The following is a 12592-nucleotide window of genomic DNA, read 5'->3' on the forward strand; positions in this document are numbered from 1 at the left end:
AAAGGCTGATCTAACACCAATACACGACTGCGCCATTGCACGTTAAATGTTACTCCTCCGTGTCAGTAGGCGGCGGTAATGCTCTGTGTGTGTGTCAGTCTCCTTTTAATGAAAGAAGAAGTGTTTGTTTCTAGCCAGCCTCAAACTGGCAGGTGAGAATATTAGTTTTTTTATGACTTTAACTCTGCATTTGACCCCACAGGTTTTAATCAACACCCCACCGTAGTTCTGATGATATTAGCAGCGAAAACTGGGTGAAAGATATTTTTAATGACGACAACAATGTCATTTTTTAAGTTGGCCAGGTAGCATTAGCTAGCATTTCAGCTGTTTGACACTTCGTCGGTAAAACTATAATCTGAGGGAGAGGTACATCTATAATGTTCACGTTTTTTAAGGGTTCAGGTTCGAGTTAGCCTTTTAAGTTGAACTAAGCCACGATAAGATAATATTTTATTTGAATTTAGCTGAAAATGGTGTTGTATTGTGGTCTCTTCCCCACACGACTATACCAAACTGTATAGATATACGGATTGTATAAATATATAAATATAGTACATCAAATTGTACAAATAGATATGTATATATGGATTGTATAAATATATAAATTATAAAAAAACACAGTATATCAAGTTGTATATATGTTTGGAAAGTCATTGGATTGTAAATATCAAATATAGTGTCATAAATATAGTATAGAAAATTGTATATATGGAGAGATTATGAGGAACACAGGAATTTAATTTAATAAATATTAATTATGGAGCTGTGGAAAAGGAGTAGGATTAAATAAGTTTTATACTTCAGGCATATCAATTGAATATATGTAATTTTCTTTCTCTTTTTCTCTTTTTGTGAAATAATTTGAACATTGTTTTTTGTTTATTGTATTTTCGTGCTTTTCATTTTGTTTTGTATTTTTGACATGTTTGATTTTATTTGATATGTCTGAAATCAATGTAATCAATCAAATTTAAATTTAATCAATCAATTATACTCAATTCGATGTCTCCAGAAACAATGGATCAGAAGATTCCTTATGATGACTACCAGCTGCCAGTGGTATTCCTGCCCTCCTACGAGAACCCCCCAGCTTGGATCCCCCCTCAGGAGGTACTGTCTGCAACATATTAGGAAAACAAAACATGTATTATATGTGCATATCTTTTAAAGTTTTGTTCTATCATCACAAGTTGGTAGTTTTTCTTTTCTCATGGAGATAGCAGATTTGTTAACACTGAGTTAACAATGTGTTAAGTTTAATCAAATCCTTGTCAAACTTATTTATGTAAAGCACCTTTCAGACAAATTACATTGCAGTTCAAAGTGCTTAACAAGAGTGCAGAAACGTTGTTGACAAAAAGTAGTTTATAAAATCAGTGAGAGACGACAGGTGGTCATATCTGGGGTTGAAATTGTAACCCTAGTCACCGTTTACAGGTCACTCTTTGGTTTAACTTTGGTTGTCTAAAGCCTTTTCCCCTGTGTCCCTGTTCCTGGTCAACAGATTTTTTTTAATCAACACACAACATTTGCTTTCAGATTAAAAACAGTTATGTCATAAACCTATCACGGCAGGCCTATGATGCAGTTGAACGCTCTGAGAAAAGAAAGTGAGCGAGCCTGGGTGAAGTTTCTTGGTCAATCTACAGGATGATACAGAAACTGTTGAACATTATGGACAACATCATACATCCCTTACACAATCTCGTGTGTACACAAAAGAGTGTGTTTAATGGGAGGCTACGGCAGCTAAGCTGCAAAAAAGGACAGATTTAAAAATGCTTTTTTCCCTACTGCAATTGCACTTTATAACGACTCCCCTTTAAGTAAGGACAGAAGACATTTAAACTTTTAAACTTTAGCCTGAGTTGCATATATCATATATCAAACTGTATTGTGGGCTCATGTTTTTTTTGTATGGGTGGGATATGTATGTATATATGTGTTGTGTTGTGTGTTTGTATGTATGCTGGCTGCTGGAACACCTAAATTTCCCTGCTGGGATGAATAAAGTTTATCTTATCTTATCTTTTTTTACAATGTCCAAGATTTTAGATATAATGGAATGATATTTCCTGCTCTAAGTAAATCAAACATTTTCTGCTGATTCAACTAGCTCCAAAGATCTCTTAGTGTTTCTGAAAGTATTAGATGATGCCTACTGAGTCTTGAGTGTGAACTTGATTTTTGTTTTTACACAGAGTCATAATGAATGTCATTTCAGAATTCTGGTTTGTCAGCTTTTTTTGTTTATGTTCATTTTAGCGGGTGCATCAGCCTGACTACAACAATGAGCTCACCCAGTTTCTGCCGCGTACAATTGTGTTGAAGAAACCTCCAGGAGCACAGCTGGGCTTCAACATCCGTGGGGGCAAGGCTTCACAGTTGGGGATCTTTATATCCAAGGCGAGTGTGTGTGTGTGTGTGTGTTTGTGTCAGGCATATTTCATCTGTCCTTAATTTCATGCTTGTTTGCTTTTCCAAAAAAATGCCCCATAATCATTTCTATTTTCTGTGTGTGTGATGCTTGCAATGTATCTACAGGTGGTCCCAGACTCAGACGCACACAGGGCAGGACTGCAAGAAGGAGACCAGGTTCTTTCTGTGAATGAAGTGGATTTCCAAGACATAGAGCACTCAAGAGTAAGTCTAGCACCATGACTGTCTCGCTGAGATCAATACAAAACTAATATTTACCGCAAACAAGCGAGAACAGTAGTCACGCTAACATGGACAGGAATATTCCGACTATTATTCTAAATCATGCAATTTTGTGATTATGGTGTTTATGTGCATTGCTTATAGAATCTTCCATTCGATTGCTGTTTGCATGTGAAAGAGCATAGTTCCATTAATGACGATGGCCCAAAAGTCCCCTACACCTCTTACAACCAAAGTTCCTTAAGTCTCTCCATTATATTGTAATATGGAACATTGGTAGTAGAGCGTACTACCGCTCCTCCTGATTGTTGTCACACACAACTACCAGCAGATATTTACATGATTAAAAACAGGCACGGCGAGGGTGAGAACACTAAGGTCAGAGCACCGTTTGTTACATAATAACCACACCAATGGTCCATCAACGCTTCACAACCCGTTTCTGAATGAAAGTCCGTGAAAAAGTTGCATGAAAATATATTTTGAAAGACTGAATTGTCTTCCTGTTTGTACAGCAGACCTTCATGGTTCCTACACGCACAACTTTAACGCTGCCTTCTTTTTCACTGAGACTCTGCTCAGGGATTTAGTAGCAGTACATTTATTTTACAGCATGATGATACAATTTCTATCAATCCCAGGATCACATCTGATCCAAACGAATCACAAATCAACTGTGATCTGTTGCACCACTGCTCAAAACCCTTCACATGACACTTGTTTCTCCCTCCCCCGCCCACAAAGTGCACCTTCTTCAAAATAGCCATATTGATTTCCAGAGCCCGCTTCAAGCAGTTGGCAAATGCCACATGTTTTTTGTTGTCGTGGCCTTTAAGTACATTTCTTCTTCCTCTACAGGCTGTAGAGATTCTGAAAACTGCACGAGAAATACTGATGAGGGTTCGCTTCTTTCCTTACAGTAAGTCTTCTTCATCTGCTGCATCAAACCTTTGCTATGTACCTACAGAAGAGCATTTCTAAAGACATATGAGTTGGGTTTGCCCATGGTGAAAATGTTCCAGGATGTTTCAGGAAAGCAAATACACTGGCGCTCAAGGCGGGAAACTGGCTCCAAAAACTATTTTAGGAACCCTCTATAGCTGAGAACACATAAAGGGAATTGATTGGTTGAGCAATTCTTTAAGAAAGTAACTCCAAACATGAAACATATTACACCAAAGAGGAGAGGAGTCCAAATGACATAATCTTGTCATACTTTCAAAAATGGTTTTCAAAAGGGAACACACAAATGGTCATAAATGAGCTTTGTGTTGTCCAGGTTCTGTCAGTACAACTTGTACTTGTTTGTCCCTAAAGATAAATCAGTGTTGAGACCATAAATAAAAGATGAATCAGGTATATCAGGCGTTACTTAAATATGTTAAATGAGATGCTTTTGTATTCCTTTGTCATCATTTCAGATATAAGCCTGCTTTGTTTACAAACATTGATACAAACAAACATAACAAGTTCAAATAAAGCCGTGTACTTGTGTTTATAATCAGATGAATAAAGGTAAGGTAGACATTTATCCTCCTGACATTTTCGTCCTCAGTTTGAGTGTGATGGCAGTCCAATCTGTTTTGAATTTGGAATGTTTGTTGTCATTCTGTAGTGTGAACATTGTTCATGAAATGTTATGTGAAGAACGCTTACATGAAGACCATTTTTCTTTATGTGAAACCAAACCTTTTAGAATTTGATGCATGTTCCAGTATCAGCCTACCGTAGCCAAGATAACTATTTACTGAGTGTCTACAACCACCCCAAAAAAAAACTGCCTTTTGAGTCACTGAGTAATGTAACACGTGTAGGAGATTATATAATGTCATCCCTGCCATAGTTTGAGTATTATTTATTATTTTTTTCTCAGACTACCAACGACAGAAGGAGAGGACTGTACACTAGGTGGCAGTAAAGAGAGAGAGAGAGAGAGAGAGAGAGATGTGGACAGACTCCTCGCTGCTTCGTCATCACCCTCCTCCCACAAACTCTGGCCTCCATTCTGCTTCAGCTTCTAATAATTGATGTATGACTAACAGAATCATTCAAAGTCCTTCATGTAAAGACATCCACTCTGTTTTATACCTGTCTCCTTTCTCGCCAAGGGATCTAATCACTCTCTTCTATTCTCTATTAAGATAAACTTTTATTCACAGGAGGTCCTTTTATAGTTTTTTAAAATTCAGGAATTGGAAAGCAGAGGGTGGAAGACATTTTACACTATTAATTATATTGTAGTTATTATTATTAGAGTATATTACTGTACATAATTTCCAGTTAAGTACCACATTCAATCCCTGAATAACTGAATTAATCATTGCTTTCTTGATGTTTTCACTAAGCCTTGTTAAATCCTGCAATGGTCTTACACTTCTATTTGAATCAAACACAGAGTAGTTTTTGGTTCATCTCTACACATTTGCCCTGATGACACTGATACAAAGTAGAGACATAACTTTACACGCACAGGGTCTGATTCGCTGTCGGACTGTGCGGCTTTTCCATCTGCTAAACTGTGCAAACGAGTCATAAAGACAACGTCTAATTCACATTCAGCATTCAGGGCAAAGCTTTGTTTTAAATGGGGAAACTCATATTACATTTTCCAAGTCTGGCCTCAAATTTTCAGCCTCCACGGCAAGTTAATCATTTTTTATATGTGCTCAATAGAGCACCGTCAGCATGAGAGTGCAGCTTCAGAGCATAGGAAGCGGTGCAGATAGTTTCTGTTCAAACCAAAAACCAGAGCAAGCTGCACGGAGCAGGACAACTTATGGTGTCGGAATATCCTAAGTGCTATATGCTTTGTGAATTAGACATCGAGACTGAGCAGATAGTGGGAGCAAATGATGTGCAATTTTTTGAGCTATTAGCGACCGAAATCTATTTTTAGTAAATCAGGCCTTCAGTTGCTAGTTAATGATAAACCAGGCCAAAAAACTATTGTAAAGCTAACTGTTATCTTCCTGTATTTTAAATGCATTGCCTGCCTCATAAGAACTTCAAACAGCCTCTTAAATGACACTTTTCACCACGACCAAGGCAGAGCATTTAAACCTTTAGAAAAGGAGAGTCATTGTGTGACACTGCAGTAGTTTTGTCACTGAATACTTCATATCTGGTGATTCAGTGTGTAAATATAAAAATAGAACATAACACTACAGACTGACACTGCATGGTACAAACGTATGTTGTAAGAGAAAATAAGAATGCAGATTTTAAGTATCACTGTGAATATACTACATATCCAGTTTTTACATACTTAACATCAAATGTGTAGGACAGTTGACTTTGTGTAATTGTATATTTTAGTGTCGGCTTGCAGAGTGAAGCACCCGTTTTATAATGTCAAGTAGTAATTAGGCTCAAGTTTCACGCATACATAAACTTCACTTTGGCTGAATGATATTTGCGTTATTAAAAATGTGAACTCTATATTTGATGTGCAAAAGTATAAACTCTAACATTCTATTAAAGTGCATGATAACAGCACATTGTGTCCTGCAGGTTATTTCAGTGGCAGGGCATTAATGGATTGTTTATCTTTGTTCACTGGAGACCCTGATGTTAGCTGGGTTTGATTTAAACTCAAGACTGGCTGATATTTTTTTAAGTTTTTAATTTATGCTTAACCGTACATTCAGCATTCCTGCACACATTTGAACATTATCAGTATATTCTTGTTGATGTCACTGCAGATTACTGAACACTGGATGTTTTTATGCTGTCACAAATTTTATTTTGTTATCTTTCCATAAAATAAACTATTTTGGATTGCCATCTGATGAACCTTTTAAATAAAAGAACATGATATTGACATTTACATAACAAATAAAATGATCTGAACCTTAGTGACCTTCGTCTTTTTACTTGGTGAGCATGACACAGAGCTGGAAACGGACCGGTTTGCTCTCGTTCAAGTAGCCAAACTTGTTCTTCTTTGTAGCTGGGTTTCTCTTGAGGCCGGTCGACTGCATTCCTCGTAAGATGACATTGACGAACGTCAAAGCATGTGAACCTTTGGGGGTTTATTTTCTTTCTTTACGTCAAACATCTTAAAGATGAAAAACCTTTCAAAAAGATGCAGAGCTTCATTCCACTTGTCTTTTCTCCGTCATGACTTCATCTAGGCTTACAGTCACTTCTAACTAAAATAATAAATATGAGATTTCCTTGATGGTCCTTCCAATCCTTCAGGTAGTTGTATTCAAAGCATAACAGGGAAACTTCATGTAACCTTTACATGTTAAAACAACATAGTTAGATACACACAGAGCCCCTCCCTGAGTTCCAATGTAAGTCTAAAGTCTGAGCTTGAAATAAGGATCATCTAAATAAATATACTCAACCTTCAAACTGTCATGTATAAAACATTGAGCGAGAGAAAAAGAAAGCACAGTTATTGGTCATATCTAGTTAAACTCAAGAACATATTAACAAAATCAGTAGTACTTGTAGTGGTAGTGAAGGGATTCGATGTCTGTCGTACATTTTGATCTACACTAAGCTACAAAAAAAAAAAAACAACTTTCAAACTTGATGCCCAAAGCTGCTTAACAAACCTCCAACCTGTAACAGAACATTTCAAGTTCATGTTTTCAACAGTGCAACCAAATAAGTGTTGTTTAAGAAAGTAAAATGTGACTATTTTAAATGTTTCAAAATCATGATCCCATCATTTTGATTGGACATTCAACCTATAAAAAAAAAGAAAAAAAGGGATGGCCTTAAAAACAGTTTCCATCACGTTCTTAAGTTATTAATGTTAAAAATGTAAAGTGAACTACTGACAGGGCTAACATATTCACAGTCAGTCACAGGTTGACGATCTATGCTTAAATTAATCTGAAACTTTTTTGTGCATTTAAACTTTAAAATAGCTGCAACTAAAAAGGGCCTAACAGAAGACCTGTCGTAAATTTAGTGCTGTAACTATGACACATTCAAACACCGTCACCTCTTAGCCTGCACAACGTTAAATTTTTTTTAAAAAAACAACCATAAAAAAAGAGCATGGCAGCAAACACTGGAGACATGTTTAGCTTAGTTCAAAGTGGACTGAGGTGAATGGCAATTTGATCTGTGCTCGTTTCCGTCTTGTGCGACGGCTGTAAACACTTCATGCTGTTGCTCATCCATAAAAGGCACACTGGTTAGGAAAATGTGACAAACATTCACAAGCATTACGGTGACACCACAAAGAGTCAGAGGTCTCAAGTCTTATTAGTTCAAGAGTCAATCCCAACAATCTCGCCCCTTCCTCCTGTCACCGTGATGTGATTTAGCTGCTGTCCTCGCAGTCCAGAGTGGCCACTTTTGAGCTCTCGTCCACGTTTTCTAGCGATTCCGCCCTCTGTATGGACAGAAGGCGTGGGTCCATCATGGGCATGGTGTTCTGCTCCACGTTAAGCCAGGGCTTTTGGTCTGGATGGTTCCGTCGTTTCCACTCTGGGTATTCCTGTCCCGCCTTGTATACACTTTTCATTACCTGGGAGGAGTGGGCGGAGAGAGAGAGAGAGAGGACATAATTATAAGAGGGCAGCTGTCTTACAATGTGGGTCAAACGCACCGCCGTTCTCCAGTCAACAGAGACAGCAGACTCAGAGACCAGTCAACAGCAAATGAAGCGGCAACTTCCGCTGTTGAAAAAAAAAAAACATGAAGCAGATGCAGAAGTGCAAAAACCTGCAGTTCCCTGTATGTCCACTTTAGCAAAAGTCGCATGCACACATATTCTGAATTGTCCTTTTACACAGAAGAACCAAACATGTTTACAGCCTGGTTCACAAATGAATTTGGTCTGAATAGCTTGTTTCTTTATCAACACAAACACTATACCCAGGGTGAATGTTTTTTTACAACTCATCCATTTATGATATTAAGGCTAAGAGTTATTCATAATAAGAGGCGTGGCTGATGTTACTGACAGAGCCTGTTGTCAGGTTTACTGAAAGTTAGTTTGAGATAGCATCTCAAATATGGCGACCGTCATCAATTGGCTTTAAGAGTCCACTTCAGAATCCAAAGTCCCTGAGACTGTATAACACAGTGGATACAGCCGACTCATGTGCAATCCTCATGAGAGAGACTGTTCAGCTAGACATGTTTGCCTACATATTTTGACGAAATTCTTAAAATCTTTGAAAACACATCCAAACACCTATAGTGGTTATCAAGAGGAGTGGACTTTGAGACTTTGCAGCAGTAAATCCTTTAAGTAACAAGTTTCATCAGTAGAAGATTTTATCCGTAAATATGTTTCTAATCTGTTCTTGAAAATTTAAGACATAGTGAACAAAATTATAGTGTTTTGGCCTCTTGTATGCAATTGTCTTTCTCAGCCCTCTATATTAGAGAACTGAACAGCCAAAAGATATCAAACTGGAAAATGTAGAAGAAAACTCCTTAGACAAAACAATTAATCGATTGAGAAAATAATACGCCCAATGGAATCAGTGGGTTTCTCAAATTTAACCTCCTTACAGTAAATCTCTCATTTATAATCTCAGGAACCTAGAGAGGCCCCACAAGCCTCGAGAACGACCTTCCTTAAACCTGCTAAAGTGCACTTTGTTCAGTGTTTTTATACATTTTTCACACTTATGAGCTGTCCACAGCTTTACTGAAATTATATATTTTTAAATAATTACTGACTTGTATTCACATGAAGATCATGTTTTTTTTATTTAACCTGTCGATATTCTAATTTGTTAATTTTACTGTTGAGAATTATTTTACTTAATCTTCTGAAGTAACTAAAAGTGACCGACAACAAATATTTACAGTATTATCACTCTAATTTGTAATTCTGAAGTTATATCTTTGAGCTTTTTAGCGTTAAATTTATAGAAACTACCCACAGGGTTTCTGTTAAGCAAAGGCAAAGGTCACAATGACACGTTCTCTCACAGTTACACTTTGGTCTAAATAGTTTCAATCTGCAGACGATTTGAAACCTGGTGAACGAGTTCTTCCTGGAGTGAGAGCAAAACCTCGAGCCGAGATACTTCTTTGTCAGCAATCTTACCAGGATAGGCCCTTAAATGTAGTTTCTATGGTTACCATTGTGCTTTTAGACACATGAGACGTTCCCTCCCTTATGCGCACACACCTATTACACGCTTCTTAAACACCTCATGGACACACCCACCGCAGTTCACAGTTTGTGTATCTTCAACTGTATCTTTATTAACGGTGCTGTAATCTGGATGTAAACAAAACACTTTTAAATTACCAACCTTTGGAGCGAGGGCTTGAGATGCTTTGTTTACCATCCACTTTGGAAGAGAACCTGCAGCAAAGACATACGGGTAAACTTCAAGTAAAAACAGCTCAGGCAAGAATCCCCAGTTTAAACATATTGCTCATGTCATGACTGGTTTCAGACTTACCTTTGGGGTCAGCTTGTGACAGGTAAATGAAAGTACAGCTGTTTGGTCCTATGGGCTTGATCAGATAACCAGTGAGGATGGAAATGGCCCTCACTGTATCGCTGCGAGGAGGAAAATTCTGTAATAACACCAAAAACAGTTTGCAGTATAATGAGTATTATTTAAAAAAAAAAACCAACACAACAAGGTGTCAGAGAGGTGTAGAAATTGCACATTTTAAAGGCGGTGTTGGAAATGTGCCTGGGGGTGTGTGGAGGAGGTGGCGTACCGGGTGTTTGACAGAGAAGTTAATGATAACGTACTCATCATCCATCATCCGCCATGAACGTAGAGTCACAACATCTCTGTTTGTAATGGGATGTGGACAATGCCCTGTAGAAAAAAAAAAAAATATGGTTATATTGTATAAATGAACTTAATGTATTACTTTCTACACTGTTCTCAACAATCCACTAAATAAATGAACTCTTGTTATGACAGCAAACACACTGGTGGGGCAACAGGTCGTTGGTCTTTCCTCCCCTGGGGGCCACGGCAGCTTAAAACAAGTGTCAACCCAAGAAATAATACAAATGTCGGTTAAAGGGAAAACACGACGGTTGTTTATGGATGTTTGAAAATAAAGCAATCTGATTTGAGCATGCAAATATGGAAAGAGGGGCTTGCTGATAAGAGAATCATGGACGCGTTGTTTACATTTAACTATTACTTCAAAATAATAGTCCACGTTGATCTACTATTTGAATAGAATTTGAGACACCACAGCACTGACTTAAAAGTGTTGTAGTGTCTCATGCACGTGTTTTAGTTACTGCAGCAAAAACTTTGTTTAGGTCCTTATCAGATGTTTACTACTTAAAAAAAGAAAAAGAAAAGAGCATTGAATTAAATGAATTGCGGTCTACAAAATAACTACTTTCCAATACAGGCAAGTGTAAGCGAACATCCCAAATAGTAACACTAATACTGACTGTCCCTTTTTCAGGGTTGCATTTCCTTGTGAAACTGGGTCAGGCCCCACGCCAAACAGGTTTCTGATCCATGGGACAAACACACAGGAGACATTTGATGAGATTCACTAGATGATAAATATATAGTACGTACATGAGTAGTAGCCCACATCAGCGTTAGCGGAGAGCCGGGCAATGTCATAACTCTCCAGCATGGCTAGATCCCATTTCTTACGGTAAACGCCGTCATGAAGGACATCATACATGGTTGCAGCTGACACATCTTTGATTGTCATTTTACACTGGGAAAAAAAACACACAGACACACAGACACACACACAGCACACACACACAAGTGGTCAAATGTCAAGTTCCAAGCACACTACCTCAATGATAGCCAACATGAGATGCTGATCATTTCAACCTGTTAAATGCACTCACCTTGATCTTGTGGACTTTCTGTGGATGATTTGCTTTACTACTTGCTGGAACTTCGATCCACACTTGTATCCCATTCTTATCATATTTGCTCAACCAGTTGCCTCCTGACAAGCACTGCTTTCTGAAGTCTGCGAAGGCCTCTTCATCTGGTAAAATACTCGGCTGAAGAGTCATCTTCTTTGTTTAAAATACAGTCCTTAAAAGAAAATTAACTTTTTTTTTCTTTTTCCTCAAAAAGGTAGCAGGCAGGCAGGTAGGCAGAGCGACCTGCGCAGGTGTGAAAGTGCTTGGCCCGGTGAGCTGAAGAGGTTCAATGCCTCTGTGTAGCGTGTTGCAACGAATATATGCGAGTCGTTCACCAATCAGGTCGAGCAGGATCTTTGTCATTCCTTCAAACGCCTCTCCGCACTGACGTTACAGCACTTCCTGTATTCAGGTGTGCTGCGCAGGTGCGTCATGAACAAAATGTGTCCCCGTCCACAGACACGACCAGGAAGGCCAAATAATGACACACATTTCTTCTTCTTTTTTTTTTAAATTTTTTTTAGTCATGGCTTATACAACCTTTACAGGTCGAATGAATACCCAAAGAAAAAGTTAAGAAAATGTGAGAGCACAGCTGTGTGTCTTTAAACGTGTGAATAGTTAAAAGTAAGTGGGCTGAACACACTGTGGCCGGCCGCTCGGGGGAGTGTGTGGGTGCGCATTGCTGTGTCGATGAATCCACTATCATCACGACTATAAATTTCATAAACCATCTGTAATCATGTATCTTAGACTGAATGAGTCATCTTGACTGGACCTACAGATAAGTTTAACCACAACCTTTTAAAGTAGGCTAGCCTCAATCTTGTGTCATTAGTTAATTAGGGTGTTAATATGTAGTTTCTTTCTTCTTTTTAATCTTGTAATGTGTAGGAATCTTTCTTCCCCTTTGTTAAAAAAATAAAGTACATAATGGGCATTTTGCGGGGAAAACTTAGATCTATATTTTGACTATAATCACTGTAGTTAAAGTACGCTCTTGACCTTTTTTTGTTGTAAAGTTTCTTTATGTAACACTTGTGAATTGGAGCTACATAAATAAAGATTTATTACAGAGCTCAGGTCTACTTGTGTAAATAACCGAGTAGGATGTAGTTC

At 38.0% G+C, this 12592-nt stretch overlaps 2 protein-coding genes across 2 annotated transcripts; one reads left to right on the forward strand and one right to left on the reverse strand.

Moving 5' to 3' along the window:
* Positions 1-6159, forward strand: pdzd11 (PDZ domain containing 11). The gene is made up of 6 exons (XM_020635790.3): positions 1-152; positions 1016-1113; positions 2269-2409; positions 2548-2646; positions 3523-3583; positions 4538-6159. The coding sequence occupies exons 2-6, from the start codon at positions 1021-1023 to the stop codon at positions 4570-4572; spliced, it is 429 nt and encodes a 142-aa protein (XP_020491446.1). The 5' UTR covers positions 1-152; positions 1016-1020; the 3' UTR covers positions 4573-6159.
* A 521-nt stretch (positions 6160-6680) lies between these two features.
* Positions 6681-11800, reverse strand: stard14 (START domain containing 14). The gene is made up of 6 exons (XM_020635788.3): positions 11450-11800; positions 11163-11310; positions 10327-10430; positions 10059-10176; positions 9906-9958; positions 6681-8155 (listed from the first exon to the last, which is right to left on the reverse strand). Exons 1-6 carry the CDS (start codon positions 11621-11623, stop codon positions 7949-7951), a joined length of 804 nt encoding a protein of 267 aa, XP_020491444.1. The 5' UTR covers positions 11624-11800; the 3' UTR covers positions 6681-7948.
* Positions 11801-12592: the final 792 nt, after the last annotated feature.

Source organism: Labrus bergylta, chromosome 9 (genome assembly GCF_963930695.1).
Source record: "Labrus bergylta chromosome 9, fLabBer1.1, whole genome shotgun sequence".
NCBI lineage: Eukaryota > Metazoa > Chordata > Actinopteri > Labriformes > Labridae > Labrus > Labrus bergylta.

Bases quoted from the DNA above. Each gene is read 5' to 3' on its own strand.
- pdzd11 (XM_020635790.3), top strand. From the start codon at position 1,021: ATGGATCAGAAGATTCCTTATGATGACTACCAGCTGCCAGTGGTATTC. The intron at 1,114-2,268 runs GTACTGTCTGCA...TGTTCATTTTAG, and splicing joins CTTGGATCCCCCCTCAGGAG to CGGGTGCATCAGCCTGACTA. The intron at 2,410-2,547 runs GCGAGTGTGTGT...ATGTATCTACAG, and splicing joins TGGGGATCTTTATATCCAAG to GTGGTCCCAGACTCAGACGC.
- stard14 (XM_020635788.3), bottom strand. From the start codon at position 11,623: ATGACTCTTCAGCCGAGTATTTTACCAGATGAAGAGGCCTTCGCAGAC. The intron at 11,311-11,449 runs GTGAGTGCATTT...TTTTTTTCCCAG, and splicing joins AGAAAGTCCACAAGATCAAG to TGTAAAATGACAATCAAAGA. The intron at 10,431-11,162 runs GTACGTACTATA...TTTTTTCTACAG, and splicing joins TGATGTGGGCTACTACTCAT to GGCATTGTCCACATCCCATT.